This window comes from Malaclemys terrapin, chromosome 2 (genome assembly GCF_027887155.1).
Source record: "Malaclemys terrapin pileata isolate rMalTer1 chromosome 2, rMalTer1.hap1, whole genome shotgun sequence".
Taxonomy (NCBI): domain Eukaryota; kingdom Metazoa; phylum Chordata; order Testudines; family Emydidae; genus Malaclemys; species Malaclemys terrapin.
Window position 1 is genome coordinate 259,160,558 of NC_071506.1, and position 21,876 is coordinate 259,182,433.

Here is a 21,876-nt window from a genome sequence, read left to right on the forward strand (position 1 = left end):
TCAGTTAGAAATCTATGAAATTACAGCAGTTGCATGTGCAAACAAGGTAGCTGCAAAAATTAATTGCATGCCTGATTAGCTATGTGGGTCTGAGAATCTAGAACATCATTTTCCCCTCTAACCAAAGAGCACACTCCTAAATAAGCATTATGATAATTCCAGTATTAAAGTCCAGCCATTTTCACTGCATACCTGCTAAAACTAATGGTTAGAGGGTTTTTTTTCCCCCCACCACAGGAAAATGGTGTTTGTAGCACCTCTATCCAGAAACTCAGAAATGGCTAAAGTGATTGATTTCCTTTCACTTTCACCTCAGATTTGAGATAAAACTTTGAAATTCACCTAAGTGGTTTAGAAACCTAAATCCCATTTTCAAAAGTGACAGAGACCTTTGGCTTTTACATCTCAATAGGATTTGGTATCCTAAGTCACTTTTGAAAATTTTACCCCACGCATGGACAACTTCAGCCCAAAAGGTGACTATCTCAGAAAAGTATGTGTGAAAACAGGAAATTATCATGAAAAATATTTAGCAGTCTTTGCATAGCGGGTACAAACTCCATGTTGTAACTAATGCAGGGTCTCAGCCTGAAATCTTTACTTTGTCCTTATCTAGGGTGCAGTGGAATTTTGCATGAGTAAGGACTGATTAAAAACTAGGCCCTGACCCTTCAAGCAGCTCTGCACATGGGCCACTATGCCTTTCTGTAGCTCCACATCTTCAATGGATAGCTAAAGAGGTGCAGAAGTCCATCCGCAAATTGCTATGTATAAGCTCAGGGCTCAAGAATGGACTTCAGTATATGGCTCCAAACCAGAAAAAATGTAAACATTTGCAATTCAGATTACAAAATCTAAAAACCAAATTACTTAGGCCAATTACCAAATTATCAGATAAAATAGATGGGTTGAGTCACCTACGTTGGATTTCAATTTTTGCTATAATGTCAAAATAAAATCGCAGAATCTCTGACCTTTGGCTGACTCTTGGTTTTCTGAAAGATTCTCTTTTCATGCTTGATTTATAGACCGCTTGGGAAACTAGAACTAAAGAGTTTGTTCTTGTCTCCATGTCCACTTTACATATAGGTTTCTACTTAACATTTTATTAAGTATTATTAGTACTGTATTTACTAAATCTAGACAAAAAGCTATTTCAAGCCTAAATGAATTATGCACTAAATGTTAATATATTGAACGAGCAATGGTATTTTCCTTCAGGTGATGAGAAGCCATTCTAGTCCACAGTAGTCTTGAAATATTCCAAGTTGTTTCCAGACTAGTGTGTTTGAACTCTGAGAGATGTGATGCCTGACTGAAAACAGTTCTTTGAATACTTTAGGGACTATTGAGCTAAATGTTATAAGCTAATGAACATATGAAGAATGAGACTCCTGAAATAATCTTTTTTGTTTGTAGTACATTATTTATAACAGTAGGTCCAGATTTTTCTCAGTTACACTGGCTTAAATCCAGAGTAGTTTTGTCTAAAAGAGTTTATTTGGGTCTCTGTTAGTGTAACTGAGATCAAAGTTTGGCCTGACTGTGAGTGTTGTATAAGTGGCCTTATTCTCTCTACATGTCAGCTGGGAGGAATTTTCTCTATTTCATTTCTTGTTTAGGTGTATTGTAAATTATGATACACAGTAAAACATAAATAAAAAATACAAGTCAGTTGCCACTCCCCATGCTGTCTTAACTTGTATGAACTATGAAGAGTGACTTCAATTCAAGCCTCAATAGTATTAGAATATCAGCAATAACCCCTACATCTGTATGCTAAAAGTTCAGGGCCTGACCTTTAAGGAAAGATAAATAGATCTCCATTTTCATTTAGAAAAGCCAACAAACATTCTGCATTGACTGAAACATATTACTGACCTTCTCTTCTGACTTTATTAAGCAGTTAATGCCTATGAAAGATCAGGTTATTTGAAAATGCCAAAATGGCAATAAATATTAAGAAATCATAATTATGGAGGGAAGTACTACAGGGCTGTCCTAGTATGTCATTTTACTTGACATAGCTCACACAATATGTAAAAACACAGCTTTAATAAAGGTCTCTCTCTTTATGTTGAGGAGTCAATTCACTCATACAACATTATCTAGAATACATTGATTAAATCAGAAGTGAATTTCAAGTTGAAGCCTTAAATAAGTGTATGCTTTAATGTACCCACAAGGAATTTTTAATCAAACTATGTTATTTGGTGAAATAACTGCTGTCTGTTAGCAGCAAAGAACATGTATTTGTTATATTTCTATAAAACCTCTTACTACAATGTCTTTCATTAGAAATAATCAAAGACAATCAATGTCTCTATTTCACTCATTTATAATAAACTACTTGGGGGTATACTTAAGCACTTTGCTTCATTTGTTGCTCCACATTTACGTTCTCAGACTAATCAAATGAAAATCAAGATGGGAAGATGCATCTTTCTACAGTGGAGATTGACGAAAGAATAACAAGGAATCATTTCTGTATGCATGCATTCTATCCTAGGTTAGCATGCGTATAATAAAGTATGCTAAATTATTGTGCGTGTCTGTCTATAATTTGACTTGTGCAATCTTTACATAGCAATTCTTCTTATAAAAGCAATCTATTAGAAATAAAACTGAACACCTCTGATATATGTTTTAGGTTGTGGTTTTAAAGTCTGAACTTAGAGGCATTTTTTGTCAAAGTAAGTTAAATTGATTAAGTATGGGTACTCGTATTTTTTCTTTTATCTGAAAATTCATTAAAACAGGATTCACTAGTACAGTGGGTGTCAAACATTTTTATAGCATGGACCATGTTCCTAGACAGATTGCCTTGTGGATCGCCAGCTTTTCCCATCTCGTGGTCCACGTCTCCCCTCCCATTCATGATCTCAGCATTTACAGCAACTGCTTACATGTCTAAATTATATTAAGAAAATGATTACAGTATTTCTTGCTGTCTCTAATGTAGTACGTATAGCTGGAACGCTAGGGGAAAAGTTAGCATCATGTGATCAATCAGCTCTCTGCAGGGCACCAGGAAGTGAGCTACATCCCACAGTTTGAGAATCTCTGCTCTAGCAAATTAAAAACTGATATTCCTGTTTTCTTTTTTTCAACATCTTGGGCACCAAGATTGCTTTGTGACAAAATAATTATTTCCTCCAGCCAACATTTATGTTATCATAATTATTGTTGATGTTCTACAAGCGATGTGAAACATACATATTTTCACCCCAGCTGAGAAAATTAGATGTTTGCATATCATGTCCCAATGATATTTTCAGAGGCTTCCTATTTATCCATTCCATTAAAGAATGAAAAATCAGTGTACTGACTGGGGGCATTTTTGTAAGTACAGTGATTCCTTACTCAGCCAACAACAACATTTTTCCAACCAAGTTGTCTTAAGCTGATGGCCTTAAGTATTTCTGAAGGAGCATCAACAACAGAAGCAAACTGTCAATTCAGCCTTATGTCACCCAAGTTTGTAGAGCTTAAAATTCAGTAACCAGAAACAAGCAATCTGGTAGTTCATAAGAAGTTCACAGAAAAGAGAATTTTAGAAAGAAAATTGCTATCCTGGTAATTATGAAGCCACAGTAAATCTCTACCATTCAATACACTCTGTCATCAGCTCCTTTTAAGAAAATCATTTTTATTAATTAACAAAAATCTAACGTGAAACAAATAACCTTTCACATAAAGGCAAAGTTTAACAGAATGGGTATATATAGCATATTCTGTCACATTGAATGCAATGCACCCTGCATTGAACTCACTTGCTTTAACCTCAAAAAACTTTGGCATGCATTGTCATTTAAAAACTCATCATTTGCCAACAGTTACAACACAATGGCATCTGAGACATGTTAGTTCCTATTTTAAGTATAATGAAATAACTAGTATTTCAAAAATGACTGGGTGGTAACTATTTGCAAATACTGACTTTTAATGGTGACTGCAGTACACAAGCTATATAATTTATATAGCTCTAAACTTGCAGACTGGGCATCTTGAAATGACCTCGCCCCTATCCATGATGCTAAGCAGCGAAGCACGTTCCCATTCTTTTAGATGGAATCGTGACTTGTGCTGGGTCAGTTCAGTTCATGGCCATCCTCAGTCAGCAACATGGCAAGTCTTGGATAACTTTCCACGCAGCCAACACAGACCGTCGCTGATCCATACTGGCTACAGTTCCCAGTTGTCAAGAGTTCCAAAAAGAAGCAGTGAAACGTCTGAAAGGCTGACTGGGAAAAATATAGGGAAGCGCTGGAGAAGAGTGTGGTGACAATACCAGCCTGGCATACCTCGGTAAATGAGACCTACCGTCGCTTCTGTGGTGCTATCTACAAAGCAGCCTACGGAGCCATCCCACGGGGCTGCCGCCTGGTCTACATCTCCTGTCTCAACACGGAGAGCTTTGCCTTGCTTGAGCAGTATGAGGCATCTGGTGACCCAGATGATGCTGACCATCTGATCGAATCATTGGACACCGCTCACCGAGCCAGATGGGAGGAGACAACCCGCTCCAGCCACAAGTGTTGGCGTCTGCTCCGAAGCCTTGGAGCAGCGCAGCAGCCACCTGCACTCAGCCGACCCTCAGTGACACCCAACCAGGTAGCTGGACACCTACTTAAAGTGGCCAGAGCACCTTTGGAGAAACAGGTGTGAAGACAAGTGAGGAACGACTGGCGTATGTTTAAATGTGTACACCAGATCAGAAGCTGCCCAGAACCATTCACTGGAACAGAGCCGGAACAGACACTGGGTAGCATCAAGTGTGGAACAGCTGCAGGCTATGACAACATATCTCCAGAATTCCTGAAAAATCTTGACCCGTGCTCGGCTTTGGCTTCACAAGGGTCATCAGTGAAGGTAGGCTACCAAAGATATGGCGCACCGCAAAAATCATTGGCCTTCTCAAGCCTGGAAAGGACCCACGTCAAGCATCAAGCTACCGTCCCATATCATTATCGTCGGAGTGCTTCAAGGCACTGGAGTGCTTGGTCCTACAGCGCATATTACCCGATGGGGAGAGAATTTTGAGCCCTGACCAAGCCGGCTTTCGCCGAGGCCATAGCACATGCGACCAAGTACTCGCGCTGACTACGTTTGCTGAAAATGGCTTCCAGAGAAACTTGAAAACAGGCACTGTTTTTATTGACCTAACAGCAGCATACGATACGGTATGGCACGCTGGCCTGCTCATGAAGTTATCACGGGTCCTGCTACCTTGGGTTACAGGCGTCGTTGAACTGTTCCTCTGTGATAGGCAGTTCAGAGTCCATATGGGGGAGAAGATGAGTGCTGGGAGACGACAGAGAAATGGGTTACCCCAGGGCTCTGTACTTTCTCCAACCCTGTTCAATCTTTATATCAATGACCTGCCAACAATGGAGTCATGAAAGTTAATTTACGCAGATGACATCTGTTGCGGTACCCAGTCCTGGATGTTTCACAAGCTGATGCCACCTTAAACCAGGACATGACAAAGTTAGCTGACTTGTAAGACTTGGCGCCTCCAGTCAAGCACCCTAAAAACAGTCTCAGTTTGTCCCATATTCATCACGCCAGCACAACCTGAGAACTGAATATTTATCTGAATGGTCAGAAGGTGAAGCATGAAGTAGAGCCGGTCTACCTAGGTGTGACCTTAGACCGCACACAGAGTTACCATGCCCACCTGAAAAAGACAGCAGCTAAAATTAAGACGTGCAATAATCTTCTTAGCAAACTGGCAGATTCGTCATGGGGTGCTCGTGTTCCAAATTTGTGGATGTCAGCTCTTGCCACCTCATATTTGGTGGTGGAGTACTGCACACCAGTTTGGAGTCGATCATCACACAGCAAACTGGTGGATACGCAGTTACATGCCGTCATGCGTATCATGTATGGCACCCTGCGTCCGAGTCCACTCCCACGGCTTCCAGGTCTGAGCAATACTGCCCCCTCCTCATATCAGATGAGAGTTTGCCACTGGCAAGTTACTGGAGAAAGTATGCGCCAACTCAAGCCTGCCACTGCACAATGACCTTTCTAACCACCAGCTGCATGTTTGCCATCACGTCGCCCATTATGGTCTCATCCGCCATGACAGGATGTTATGGCAGAAACACTCTGGCGAGAGGTATGGATATCTGTTATAATCCCCAACCAGTCCCTCGTTACCGACCCCACAATCTGCCCTCCTGGTTTTGACCTACCCTGTAGCCAATAGTCCCTGTTGAACAGGTTCCAGACAGGGCAAGGTCTCTGTGCAACCAACCAGTATCGCTGGGGCCTTTGTGACAGCCCTTTGTGCAGCTGCGGCACAACACAGACAATGATGCCCATTGTTGACGAATGCCTGCTGACTAGGTTCAGCGGAGGCCTAGAAGAACTACATCATGCCACTGAAGATCCCATTGCTTGGCTAGATGACTAAGCACAGGCTAAATAAATAAATATAGCGCTAAAAATGCAGTGTTGCTGTAGCCGTGCCAATTCCAGGTTATGTGAGAGACAAGATAGTATGTGTGTGGCTTAAAGCTCGAAAGCTTGTCTCTCTCACCTACAGAAGTTGGTCTAATAAAAGATATTGCCTCATCCACCCTGTCGCTCTATATGTGCATACATATATAGAGATATACATATACCAGACACATTACAAGCATGTGCACACGCGCACACAAATACAGTATTGTTTCTCTCCCGTAAAACGTGATTACCGTCAAACTCAATTACAGTATCCTAAGGCTCAGCATGAGAAATATCAGAAGTTATATCAGTCAGTGATCTAGACTGAATATCTCACAACCCTGCAGAGTAAGAAACAACAGCTTTATATAATTAGAAAGAGGAAATTCCCAGATTTTCAACTGGATGTGCAAAACTTATTTCTAGTGAAGGCAGAGCTGAGATATTAGACTTAAGTCATGAAGTTTTTAGATACAGAATATAGTAATTTTGGAGGTATTTAAAAATATTTACAAGTTACATTTTTCCTCTCCCACTGAGCCCATTTCAATAGGACTTACAGTAACTAAGGCACCTGGCCTTTACAGGTTGGAAGGTACAAAAAGATGTTCCAATAAAATGTTTTAGTACTCTTTAAAATGTTTCAAAAATAACTTTCCGTAAAATATGCTGTATATACAGACCACATGATGGGTTGCTGTGGCATTTTATTTGGGATAACTTACATAATTTGCACATGGCTTCATCACTCATGAGTAATATGGCCATACCAAACTCAAGCCAACAGATTATTTATACTACATTGGGCTTTCATGGGGAGAGGGAGAGAGAGAGAGAGAAATACACACATATTACATTATATATACCCATTCTCAATATCAATTACTTCAGAAGCATGCGCCTTACCTTTTCTCAGTTGTATATTAAGTCTCTTCCCTATCTTTTTGGTGTTATAACCACTGTTTGTAGTGGAGGTAAGAACTTTTTGAGGTGATGGAGCCAGGCCCGATGGTGGTTTCCCTGATGAATTCACACTATGAGGTAGCTGTGAGTAAGAGTCTGTTTGATCTGTCTGGTTACTCATTCTAGATATTCTTTGTAATGTTTGAAGTCCAGCATTGTTAATACTCTTGTTGTCGATATATTGGGAATCAGGGCTAAACCGGTTGGAGTAGTACGTGTTCTTCTCACTTTGGGATAACTGTTCATACTGCTCTTTATTTGCTGCAGGAACCACATGGAACCAAATGATGGGCGTACGCATGGCTTGACGAAACATATGCTGTGCTCTAGGTTTCAAAAGGAATACAACATTAACAAATTAAGACCGGCAGACTACAAAACATTACAAGCATAATTACTGATGTTAATTAAGCAACATGAGCTGACAGACATACTGCTGAAACAAATGAAAAAAATCTGAATTTGTTCATTAGTATATCATGGCTGCTTTTTGCTAAGGTTTATTTCCACAGGGCCACACAGTAAGGTTGAAAAATACTTAAAAACTAAATATATGTTAAATATATATTAAAGTTCTGTACATGCTGCATATTGCAGTAGCAACTTTAACCATAATTATGCTGTGTATATTTATCATTTTTTCTATGAGGCTTATTAAATAATTAACAGTATCTGTAAATACAATAATTGCAATGGTGATAGAAACTAAATATGGTTTTCATTGCAATTTCTTCCAGCACAAAATAGAGCATTTTTCTGTGTTTTTTTCCCCCACTGTCCTATTCATATGACCCTCAAGTAGTCCACAGTGTGCTGCCCAGTCCCTCCCTCAAGACCTTCTTTTTCTAAAATGTCTACAATAAATTGCTCAGCTGATAGACAGTCAACATTTAATTGGAATAAAAAATACATTAATGCACAACTTTATGTGTTTGTCTGTTTTCTTAAGTCCCAGTCTTGCAAAAACTTAAGCACATACTTAATTTCCTGCCCATTAGTAGCCTCACTGAGTTCAATGAGAGTCTTGTCTTTTCATTGACATCAATGGGTTTTTGATCATTGCCTTAAAACACGAGCTCTACAGGACACAGATTTTTTTAAAACTATACTTCTGCACAATGGTGTCCCAATCCTGGTTAGGACTAATAGAAACTAATGCATTACAAATAACAATGAATGCACAACTGTCAGTTTAAGACATCATTCGTTTAGTTGACAATTACATACTGAAGGGAAATTTACTTCTAAAAAAATCTGATATATTCCTCAGAAATATATATATTCTGCCCTCCCCCCTTCCCCGTTATGAGTATTTACTTTCTTTTCTACATTTTCAGACCTGTTTTCATAAAAAAAAAAATCTTCCTTCAAATCCCAGTCTCCTACAAAGCAAATATTTATAACTTCACAAATTTCTACAGGGAACCTTCAGCTACTTTGTTTACAGTGTCTAGTTTTCACACACACAAAATCACAAGTGTTTTAAAATGTTAAACATACAGGACTCCATGCTGCCCTCATATACGCAGCTTGCAATACTGTAAATGTATAAGAACAAGAACCATGATTGATTTTTCAAGATAAAACCAGGCTCAGTTTATCATCTGCTGAAGAAAAAAATGGGCCCATAATGTTTAAGAAACAAGGCATAATTTATCAGAAAACTGAAAAGTCACATATATTCTGATGGCAGTAATTATTCTGTAGTTTTGTAGCTTGACTAATTAAAAGAAATATGCTCTAAAACTGTAGACTATTTTTTTCCTCTATAAAAAAAAGAGGTTAGACAATTTGTTTTTAAATGCTTTATTTCTTCAAATTACTGCAATATGCAGTGATTAACGGTTTAAAAAAGCAATAATTGTACAGTAAATGCACTTACTGTTCAAATCTCCTATTGCGAAGGTCTCCATCGTTAATCCTGACAATACAATCATTCTCATGAAAAAGGTTTTCTTGTTCAGCTTTTCCACCTTTCTCCAGTCGTTTTACTAATAACCCCAGGGTTCTGGAACATTAAGATTACAAACGATTACACATCTAATATTTCCTCAGTACATAATGTCCCCTGATTTAATATGCTTTCATGATAATCATTAAGCCTACCCTCTGCTTAAAGCAGTACTACTTAACTAAAGAAACAGCTGTTCTGGAGCAGGATATCAAAGTTCCAAATCACTTATAAACATTACCTGAATTAGGAAAAAGAAGAACAGGAGTACTTGTGGCACCTTAGAGACTAACAAATTTATTAGAGCATAAGCTTTCGTGGACTACAGCCCACTTCTTCGGATGCATATAGAATGGAACATATAATGAGGAGATATATATACACACATACAGAGAGCATAAACAGGTGGGAGTTGTCTTACTAACTCTGAGAGGCCAATTAATTAAGAGAAAAAAAAAAAAAACTTTTGAAGTGATAATCAAGCTAGCCGAGTACAGACAGTGTGATAAGAAGTGTGAGAGTACTTACAAGGGGAGATAGTCAACTATCTCCCCTTGTAAGTACTCTCACACTTCTTATCACACTGTCTGTACTCGGCTAGCTTGATTATCACTTCAAAAGTTTTTTTTTTTTTTCTCTTAATTAATTGGCCTCTCAGAGTTAGTAAGACAACTCCCACCTGTTTATGCTCTCTGTATGTGTGTATATATATCTCCTCATTATATGTTCCATTCTATATGCATCCGAAGAAGTGGGCTGTAGTCCACGAAAGCTTATGCTCTAATAAATTTGTTAGTCTCTAAGGTGCCACAAGTACTCCTGTTCTTCTTTTTGCGGATACAGACTAACACGGCTGTTACTCTGATACCTGAATTAGGATCCACCCTTACCTAAGAAACAGGGCATTACATTTTTGAAATAAGAATATACAACACTGTCTACATTTAAAATTCAAGCAGGGCAGCCAGTACGTCTCAGTGTAGGTTGATGCAAGAAGCCTGGATTTGTGACTCTTGCATATTTGGCTCCAGGCAGCAACACGAAGGTGATAGCCTGCATCTTCTCAGTAAGACAACTGAAGGAGGGCACAGCAAGTTTAATTCACACTTCAACACTTCCAGTTAATAGAGAAATCCTCAGCCATTACTACTACTACTACTGCATGGGTGAAAACTGATGATATACCAGATAAAAGACAAGCCTAGAATGAAGGGATAAGTAGAAGATTTAGGAACCCCAACTTGGGGTTTACATCCTCAGTAAACCAATTGAAAAAAAATGAAAATAAAGCAACATTCTCTGATTTCTTTGAGTTACAGGAATCCATAATTGTTACTTGTAAGGGGGATTTTTAAGTAGACACTTTACCCTGAAGTATCTAAGTCACTAGAGATGAAAAATAATTACCATCTGAGGGCCTCTGTGCAATGAGCTGGTTACCTCTGTCTAGTCTATATTGCAAAAAGGGTCAAGCCACCCTTACTGGCATTCTCAAAGAGGCAGAGGTGAACGAACATCCAGTCTGAAACTATCCTCTCATTATTAAAGGTGCCCCTTCAGGCCAGGGTTGTGACATTTTGACAGGGCAATGAGTAAGCAGACTGAGTCAGTGTTCAGGACTGACAACCTAGCATATTTCACACACATTACATTTACTTAAAAAAAAAAAATCACCACCTTAACTTCAGCATGACAAAGGGACAGAACCATATATGCCAGTGGTTCTCAACCAGCAGGCCACTTGCAGCCCAATCAGCACACAGCTGCGGCCCATGTGACATCCTCAGGGCCATACAGGTAGTATATATATTGTATGAATGTGGCCCACATAACACAGAGAGCTGCATATGCAGCCCACAATGGTAAATTTGGTTGAGAACCACTGATATATGCACTGTTCAAGCATACCTAGAAGCAAATGAAGAGGCACATTGATATTTAATGGGACTTCTCTCATGCTTAAAGTTATGTACACAGTAGAATATCTTGCTGAATCAGGCACAAATGCAAAAGAAATGTCTTTAACTTAGCTTTCCCTGTATAAGTTCTTCACATACACACACCCCACACAAACAAAACCATCTCTCCTTATAAACTAATCATACTATGTCTCCTAAAAGCTGAACAGGAAGAGAGAAAAAGAGTATTATTTGTATTTCTATTTTTAAATACTTTGGAGGTGTTAAGATGCTACTGTGGGGGGCGGAGGAACAACACGGGCACACAGATAATGGGGATAATATGTATTTATCAGTACAAAACAGGTGACACAAAAACAGCAAACTATCAAACCAGTGATTAAAATTCAATTAATGCTATTCTGCCAAGAAGCCATATAGAATATCCCCCAAATTCCTAACATAATTTAGGTGCATCAGTGTCAAAGTTCCCAGGAGAACTGCACCTCTAGTCATCACATGGCTTCAGGTGGAATCATGTGGTTCTCCACTCTCAAGCTAGGAACCTCGCTGCAGTTCCCTAGAACTAACCCTGGTTATCTCAGCAGGTCTGACTTTGGCTTAAACCCTGCAGTTCTCTTCCCAAGAGCAATGGCAGTGGTCAATACTCCTTAAAGCAACTATTTACTTAGAACAAAATCATTTCAGTGAAAACATATTTTAAAAACAGACTGTACATGTGTTTAGCTTTTCCCTTACCACTGTCTGGTCTGGGAAGGCCCACTTTTCTTTAGACTCCCTCCACAGAGTGTCTGTCTGTCTTGCTCTTTCTCTCTCTCTCTCTCCCAGTCTACCTATCTCCCTAGACAGCTTCCAACAATTGAGGAACACCTTAGTGTTCTTTTCATCTCCAGGCTTATAGCTTTGGTAAAACAAAGCTTGCAAATTGTTGGGTAAGAGAGACCAGATCCTTGAAGCTAAAAGATTGCCCCATTGTCTTTCAACTGTGTTCTGGGGTATCTGTATCTAGTTCTACTATGTTGCTTTCCTCATTGGTCTTCCTACAGCCCCTATCAAATTAGATCAGTACAGTTATATAGGCAATTCTAATATACTACCATAGTTATACAGTAACTTTATCTCACCTCCTAGGTCACACACAATGTTCATAAAATTATTAGAGCTCAGTATTTGTAATGATTGCACAGCAATTCCATGTCTGTCACAATGAGTAAAACAGAAATCTCTTTAATAATAGCTCTGATTACATCTATTTTTCTTTGGTTTCATTGCAAAATGTCTTGATCACATCATTGGGATTTTAAAATTATAGCGTGTAATTACAAAATAAAATTTTACTAGGATGTTCTCTTAGTTGGGGAAAAGCACTAAAAATAACATTCATAACTGTTGATTACACAAAATACTTTTATTCCTCTAAGTAAAATATAAAGTAATGCTAAAACTGTTTGCATGCATTTAATTACATCATTTTGCACCATAATTACAGTTGCCATGCAGCCTAAACTATAGTTAAGGCTGTAAAACAACCAATCCATTTTCACTCATTAAGCTTTCTGAAATTATCTCAGGGAGATGAAACTTTCCACCATTCTGTCTGTCAGCCCAAAAGTGGGGTTCTGGGAAAGGGCATCATTTTTGTTGTTACCCCCTTGGGTTGTTTTTACTGAAGTCTGACAAAAAAAACCATTCCACTATGTTCAACTTGTTTGAATAGGGTAAAAAAAACAAAACATTTTTGATGACATTCACCCTGTGTAGAGGTGCACCATGAAGTCCCAATATAGGGCTGAAGTGGGATGTAAGTGGTGCTTAGGGCCTTATGCTAACCCCTACAATGGATGTCCATACACTTTATCGTTGCGTTTTGGTTGGGCCAATACTCCTGAAAATCCCACCCTAAATTCTGAGCCCTGATGCATCTGCAATTCAGATTGTAACACAGTTGCATGGCCCAGCCACACCTGTTGAAGCCAAAATCAATCCCTCTCCCTGTTCACACAGCACAGATTGGTGGATGACAATAGGGAAATACTGACTATACACAGTGCCTCCCCTTACTTTATACAAGGAATTCACTATCCTCCCCATAACTGATGGTTGAGAAGACTATGCAGCCCTCAAGGGACGTCCCCACACACAGCTTCAAAAAGGGCGGGAGGGATAGCTCAGTGGTTTGAGCATTGGCCTGCTAAACCGAGGGTTGTGAGTTCAATCCTTGAGGGAGCCCTTAGGAATATAAGGCAAAAATCAGTACTGGGTCCTGCTAGTGAAGTCAGGGGGCTGGACTCGATGACCTTTCAGGGTCCCTTCCAGTTCTAGGAGATAGGATATCCATTAATTTATTTATAAAATTTATTTTATTTTTTATTTATAAGGAGCCATCAAGAGTTGGTCCAGAGTACACTATACCCTACATCCCACATAGTGATCAGGGATGAGGAAGTAACAGATCCCAGCAATTCACATTCCTTCACCCCCAAAGGAAAAAACACATTTTCCTTTTCTTATAAAATAAAAAACTCAGATTCCCAAAAAGTTTATTAATAAATCTTTTTTCCACTCCAACCCCAGCAACAATTTTGCATGGGCTCAACTTGCACATTTGCCTGGGCTCAAGGTCCATGTATAAATCAGGATGCGAGCATACATATAACTATATACAATCAAAAGGCAAACAAGATGTGCTTTGCCTACGCAGAAGATCCTCTATTTCTAAAGTAAAGCCCCACAATATATAATGGCAAATATAATACTTCACTTTAGTGTAATGGTGACACTACAACCAATCCAAACTCTCATAGCTAACCTAGAAAACTTGAGGTATTTATAGATTTCTTTTTATTTTGAGATTAGTTACCTATTAATATGACATTACTTTTTTTTTGGTAGAATGATTGCTATTGTTATCCTTTCTGGTGAAGTTGTATTAACCTACTGCTAATATAGGACACATCTTATTTTCTGCATGATTCATTGTTTCTGAAACCTATCCACATAAGCTCTCAAATCTAATAAAAACCTTATTAATCCTAACCACTGGTAAAATAATGTAATACAGAAATAAACTACATGTCAAAATTGCAATTACTCTCATTAAACAAAGCTTACAAGTTCTATTAATGCAGGAATGCTCAGCTCAGATGCAGCATCTGGCGTTCATGGATATCTTGCTTTTTACCCAATATTAGAGCTGGACTAAGGAATGTACAGCTGAAGTATCATAACTAGCAATTAGAGCTGTGTGGAAAACAGAAATTCCATTCTGTGAAGGACTTTCAGATTGCAAAATTTGTTTTCATTTCAGTTAGGAACAAAACTTGAAAATTTCTAAATACTCCACAAAAGAAAATGTTTTAAAAAATGTTTGGGGCCAATCAAAATGTTTACATTCAATTTTGTCTTTGTAAAAATTTTAGCATATATAGTACAAAATAAAAAAAAAATCAAAACAAAAATTCATTTCAAAAGGAAAAATTTGAATGTTTCAGCACTGTCAGAACTTTCCCAAAATGTTGGTGAAATTGATGAGATTTTGCAAAGCATTTCAGTTTATATAGAACAGTATATTCCAATGGAATATGGTTCCATCCTTTTTTTTCCAAGCAGCTCTACTAGTGATCAAAAAGAGGGTGATTAGCCTCAGTCAAATTTAAACCCAGCATCCTCCTGGTTTCTAATCCACTGCTGTAAGCACTAAAGATCACATCTGTAGCTCCCTTTTTTACATACCCACATAGGCGCTGACTCCATGGGTGCTCCAGGGCTGGAGCACCCACAGGGAAAAATTAGTGGGTGTTCTGCACGCACTGGAAGCCAAGCTCCCCTCACCTCCTGCCCCACATCACCTCTTGCCCCTCCCTGAGCATGCCACGTCCCCGCTCCTCCGCATACCTTCCAGCGCTTCCTGCCGCCAAACAGCTGTTTGGCAGCACTTCGGACTTTCCAGGAGGGAGGAGGGAGGAGCGGGGATGCGGCGGGCTCAGGGGAGGAGGTGGAGAAGAGGTGGGGACTTGGGGAAGGGGTGGAATGGGGGCGCAGTGAGGGCGGTGCAGGGGTGGGGTCGAGCACCCATTGGGAACAGTAGAAGTCGGCACCTATGCATACACAGAGAGTTTACATGTTGGGAAAAGGCATAATACTGTATCACAGTTTAAACATACACTCAGTAATGTTTTCCAATACAACTCTATCAGAAACAGAATAATTTGCCCAGAAATTTTGCAAGAACCTTGTTTCCCACACAATTTTAAAAGCAATTTCCGCTCATGTTGCTGCATCATAACAGTAATTTAATGTAGAGTTATACTCAGAAATGTTACTCTAAAAATGGTGTTGTTTGGATTCATGTTCATTGTTGCAATGACTCCAGATTACATTTGCTCATTTTAGAAGCAAAAGGATTTTTTGCAGTCTTATTGTGGAATCTACAAAATAAACTGGATTCTTTCCTTGTCAAGGATCACCACCAGTCTTCCCAGTCAATGGAGATTTGCAGCATAGATGTAGTCCAGATGCAAGTATAGTAAACACATATTACATTCTGCAGCTCGGCCAAGGACATTAGTGATGATGTGCAACAAGGAAAAACCCTGTCTGACCTTCTGATTCCAGGATTCTTTTGCAGAATATATACAGGTATGGTATATGCCTACCTAGGAAGATGCATCATGTTAGAAAACATCTTAATTAACCAGTTTTAACTAACGTGATTTTAAGCAAACAGGCAAATCATTTTTAAAAATATATTTTTAAACCCTAGGGGGCTAACTATGACCAGATAATTTTTTAAACATTACTAGTCCTTGTCTATGCTACTACCTCACATTAGAAAACAGGCTAACTCACACATTTTAAACAACATTATACATTTTCTCAGTGTAGACAAGGCCTTAGCCTAGGAACTCTCCGAGCCTGTGATTGAATTTCTTATACGCTCTGCAAAGAACTCTGCAAACCTATGACCCAGTAGAAATTACAATAATAATGATGTATGAAAATCGCTCTCCATGTTGTGTTTTACACCAGCTTAATTTTAACTGATGGGGGCGGGGGGGGGGGGGGGGGGGGAGACAGAAAAGGCAAACCACTGAGATCTTCTGTCTTTACACTTGTTTAGATATATAATTAGGAATTTAACTGCTTTGCTTATATTAACACTTGCACCACTATATTTCCACAAGGTTCATTAGTCTAATTATACAATTAAAATAAACTCAGCCACACATGTTAACATTTCACTTCTAAGTATAAATTACAACGAATGATAAAACTGGAAATAAGCACAAATGTTTTACTGACATCTAAATTGTCTGAGTTAGTCTGAGTTCTTCTTTAAAAATGTGAACTCCCCACAATTGCCACCCAGCTGTATGGAAATTATCATAATTTATCTTAATAAAAGCTGACAGTGTAAACACTATGAGCGTAATAAGAACATTACACTGAATATGCCAGAATATGGTTCAGCTATCACTGCCCACTGCACATGTGTTGAAGTTATTCACCTGTTAACTATGATCCAGTTGCAATTGAATCAACTGAGACACAAATGAAAATAGTCAAAACTGTTTAAAGAAAGTAACTAACACACAAGAGTAAAAGTATTTCTATAAAACAACTACCAAATTCTGAAACAAAAGAATAATAGGGTCATTGGCACACACAAAACTATGCACTGATAAAAACTGACACAATATCGGCACTAGAACATAAAGCAATACCATCAATACAATAGACAGTGAGGCCTTGTCTAGTCAATTAAATGGTCATAGTTGACCAGGCCAAAAGAGGACACAACCCAAACCCTTCCTACAATATTAAAATATTTGATTGCCCCACCCTAGCAGTGTTATAATAGTGCTCAACACTTTCATTCCAGAGCCCCAAGCTTGATTTCCATTCTTGGATTCTCAGTTCTCAGATTGGCTGGGATGATGAGATTCCATACCACCTTTGGGAGAAGGAGGTGAGACAAAGAATGCCTTGGGTTACTCAACAGCAGTCCATCTGGATGATGAAGAAATGGGATTGACTGGCACCAAAGGGAGGCTCTTTCAGTCATTTATGTCTTTGAGAATCCAGGCTACAATGCAGGGCCTTGAGGATGGTGAATCAATGAGAAGAATAAATGGGGAGGATTTTCAGTGCTCCAGTGGAGACACAAAAAACACCCATGTAGCTGCAAAAATAAAGTCTGGCATAAAGGAATTTCAGTACAACCAATGGTTACCAGATGTTGCTTCAGTTTTCTTTGTATCTGAAACAACTAAAGCAGCAAAACAAAGGAGTAAACTTTACTGAAAAAATGGCAACAAATTTTAAAGTGATTTATTAACTTTGGAACATAAAAGGGACTTAACACACATATTGGAAATGAAAAAATTATGATAGAAAAGAGTACTGTGGAACAGAAAAATCAATCACAATTCTTCAGTATGGGAACTGTGTGTATGTCAGTGTCTACCTTCACATAAATGCAGAGATTATTTACACACCAAAATCTGTCAAAGTAATATTAAGGTTGTAATTTAAGATGACAAAAGTAAGGAAATTCATAGTTCAGTCTGTGCTATTTTATCCCTTCTTCAGGAGTTCCCAAAATACCTCGCAGGACCAGATACATAAAGATTACAGTAAATCCAGACCAAGTTATATTACCTTATAAGAAAGAGACTTTGATTTATATTGTCTAAATTTATGGACGATAAATGGGATGCGGTGGAGAACCTGATGTTTGGATTTGACTTGCACTAAGCAACCACCAAGGAAAGGAAGACATGAATTTCCTTCCTCCACCTTGGTGAATACATGATACGAATCACAGGCGCCGACTTTCTGATTTCCCCGGGGGATGCTCGACCCTCAAGGCCCCACCCCTTCCCACCCCCGCTCCACCCCTTCCTCCACGCCCCATCCTCGCTCCACCTTTTCCTGCCCCTGCTTCTCCCTCTCCCTGCCCAGCGTCTCCTGTCCACCGCTGAACAGCAGAATCTTAACATGTTAATCAAATACATAAGATTTTGCATGATTTCCCTAATATCAATCCTTCCTTCCTTAGTTTACAATGACTGGTTTGCCACACTCAATCTCCAGGATGCCTACTTCCATGTGGCCTGTCATTAGCATCGGGAGGCACGGGTGGGGAAGGAGCTGTTTGACAGGGCCTGCCAGTGGGTGCTGAGCACCCACTATTCTTTTTTCATGGGTGCTCCAGTCCTGGAGCACCCACAGAGTCGGTGCCTATGATGCTAATGACAGGCCAAAATGAAGTACTGTTCATTATTATTGGCCCACTACAATGAATCTCACAAACTTCTTGTGACTTGGCAATATTGCCACATGGAAGTAGGCATCCTGGAGATTGAGTGTGGCAAACCAGTCATTGTAATCTAAGGAAGGAAGGAAGGACTGATATTAGGGAAATCATGCAAAATCTTATGTATTTGATTAACATGTTAAGATTCTGAAGGTCCAATATGGGTCTTTGACCCCCTTGGACTTGGGTCAGAAATTATCATGAGTGAAGTCCCTTTCCTCAACGGTGTCAGTGAACATGTATGGCCATTACAATAACCAGAGTCTGAACTTCTTGATGGAGCACTGACTTATGAGATGGGTCTCTATAAAGGTACAAGGTAGGGGTCAGTGAGAAAGTGGTGTGGAAAGAAATTGGATAGAATATCCCAGTCTCACAGTGCATAGGACCATTTGTCTGTTGTTATGGCTTACCAAGCAATCAAGGAAGTGGGACAATCTGTCCCCAAGTTGGGGGCAAGACAGCAGAAAGATCACCAACTTCTGTATTGCTGTCCTTGAAGGGGAAGTCAAATGGGCTGATTCCCGAGAGCTGACTGAGGACGAGTATGCTGATTAAAACTGGAGTTGGAGAACCCCCTTCTCTCTTGATTTTGGCAGATAGAAAAATTGCCTATAATACTATTATTTCAAGGGTCTATAGTGATGTCTGTTGGAGGCAGGGGTATACACCATTAACGAGTGAAGGGTAGCAGGAGAGTCTTTGAATGAATGCAAAGTTTCAACAAAACTAAACATCAAAGGGGAGGTCAAGTCAGCGATTGTTCCAGCACCGAAGCTGACAGTACCGAGAAAGTCTGAGACTGAAACTGAGGCTGAAGACTGTAGTGTTGGTGACACACTGTTCGCCAGACAAGCCAAGCTCTTGCCGAGTTTCTCAGGTGGTAGTAGTGTCGATACCACTCAGAGTCTCTGCACCATAGCTGAGGAGACAGACGGACCCAGTACTGGAAAAAGTGCTGCCAACACAATGGACTCCTGCACCAAAGGAGAGTCTGGTACAGAGAAGGAAAGCAAATCCTTTGCTGCCTCATAAGTCTGCAGGGTTGTTGCTACCAACAATGTTTGCACTGAAATGGCATTCACTGGTACCAGAATCAACGGTCTCCCTGCAGACAGTCGACCGCATAGCAACAATATCTTCCTGCCATGGTACCAGGTCCGTAGCTCGGCTCTGCTCTGGGTACCTGAATCTTTGCGTATGTCTACACCGGCAAGTTTCTGCCCCACAACTTATACACTTTTATTAAAACGCTAGAATTAAATCGCTGTTGCGTATCCACACTGTGCTCCTTGTGATGCTGGAGCGCATCCATATAAACAGCTCTTGCAATGGCAGACAGCAGTGCATTGTGGTAGCTATCCCACTGTGCAACTGGCTGCAGGGTGCTTTGGGAAAGGTTTGCAATGCCTCATGGGGCAGGCACAGCGTCATATGATGCAGGTTTCCCAATCCCATTGTTTCATGGGCATCCTCCTACATTGCCAGCCACTTTTCAACTGAAGTTGGGGGAGAGTGTGTGACAGGGAGTGTGTATGTGTACGGAGGGGGGGAGAGAGACAGTGTGTTTTGGAGAACAGAGTGTGTGTCAGCATGCTGTCTTGTAAGTTCAGACAGCGCATGAAGCAACCAATCCTGAGGCAGGAGGAGGGGAAACCCCATCAGCACCCACCTCCCTCCCTGGGCTCTCTGCACAGCAATCTCTCTCCTACATGCACACACATGCCTATGTGTTCAACGGCACAAGCATTCCACATTAATGGTTTGCTTTGTGTCCCAGAACAGATCAGCACAGAACACAACTGCTGTCAGATGCTTTGAAAGGGGAGGGGTGCATGTCTCCACGGCAGCAGAGTTCAAAACAATGAGCAGAGCGGTCACTTGTGGCATTATGGGATAGCTCCGGAGGCCAATTACAGCGCAGAAAGCAATCAAGTGTCTACACTGGCAATAGAGCGCTGGAGCCTCTGCGCAAATAGCCTTATGACTCTAGTCAAGTTGTTTTTTTGCACTGCTGCAACTGAGGAGTTTCTGCGCACTAAGTGGCTTGGCAGCGTGTACATGTCTGCAGTTTAAGCGCAAAAAGCTGCTTTACTGCACAGAAACTTGCTGATGTAGACAAGCCCTTTGGGAAGGCCCCGGAGAAGACGACTGACTCCTCTTTCTCTGTTAAGAAGAATTCAAATCCAAGGGTCTGTCAGAGACAACCACACCCACACTTGCAGATTGCATGTGGGTAACTAGGGCACTCACTTGAGGGCCCCAGGGCTGAGGCATGCTCCATGATGTAGTGTTTGAGGCACAAATCTCTGGAAATGGCCTGTCTTTTCTAGAAAAAGCAGCAGATACTGCACCTCTTCTTAATTTGCCCCTCACTCAGGCAAATGTATGGGGGTCACTGTTCGGGGTAGACACCTCACATGACAGGCAGTGCTTATAGCCTGGCAAATGCTGTATGCAGAGCACTGAAACAAACTATTAAAAATGAACTTTAAAAGTAAAAATAAAAATTAATGGATATTAACTTCTATTTCCAGCTAAGATAGGAAGCTAAACTAGCTAAATAATGAGAGAAAAAAATCCCTATGAGGTAAAACTGCACGGCAAGCTCTGACTCAGGACACGAACGGTGAAAAGGAACTGAGGGGGCTCAAGGCAGCGCTGCCCTTATGTAGCCTCAAGAGGAGCCATGAGGAGGTGTAGGGCACACATGCCACCCCAAAGTGTACTGCTGCAGAAAACTCCGGCTCTAGCACTCTGAGGGCGCACACATCTGAGTAAAGTATCAGGGGGTAGCCGTATTAGTCTGTATCTACAAAAACAACAAAGAGTCTGGTGGCACCTTAAAGACTAACAGATTTATTTGGGCATAAGCTTTCGTGAGTAAAAACCTCACTTCTTCTATGCATCCGAAGAAGTGAGGTTTTTACTCACGAAAGCTTATGCCCAAATAAATCTGTTAGACATCTGAGTAAAATATACATGTGCAACCACTCAAAGAATGGCAGTGCTCTGCTGCTCCAGATCTTATTCCCCTACTAATAAACAAACCCACCAGATAGGTAGCCTCTAAAAACCCAAATATATGATTTTTAAATGTCCATTTGCTGAGCCCAACCTGAACACACACAGCAAAACTTCTCTCTGGCCTGATCTACACTAGAAAATAAGGTTGATATAACTATGGCAATTCAGAAGTGTGAAAAATCCACACCCCTGAGCAACACAGTTAAACCTACCTAATACTCGCTGTAGACTGCATAAGTCGATGG

The 21,876-nt window shown here is 40.2% G+C and overlaps 1 protein-coding gene across 12 annotated transcripts in view; it reads right to left on the reverse strand.

The window, feature by feature from the left end:
- PARD3 (par-3 family cell polarity regulator) overlaps window positions 1-21,876 on the reverse strand; it is a 664,911-nt gene that overhangs the window by 251,207 nt on the left and 391,828 nt on the right. For all 12 annotated transcript variants that reach the window (XM_054020950.1, XM_054020949.1, XM_054020947.1 and 9 more), the window contains 2 exons: window positions 9,299-9,424; window positions 7,360-7,742 (listed from right to left, as the gene is read on the reverse strand). In XM_054020950.1, coding sequence (XP_053876925.1) covers window positions 7,360-7,742; window positions 9,299-9,424 — 509 coding nt within the window. The remainder of the gene's footprint in view (window positions 1-7,359; window positions 7,743-9,298; window positions 9,425-21,876) is intronic.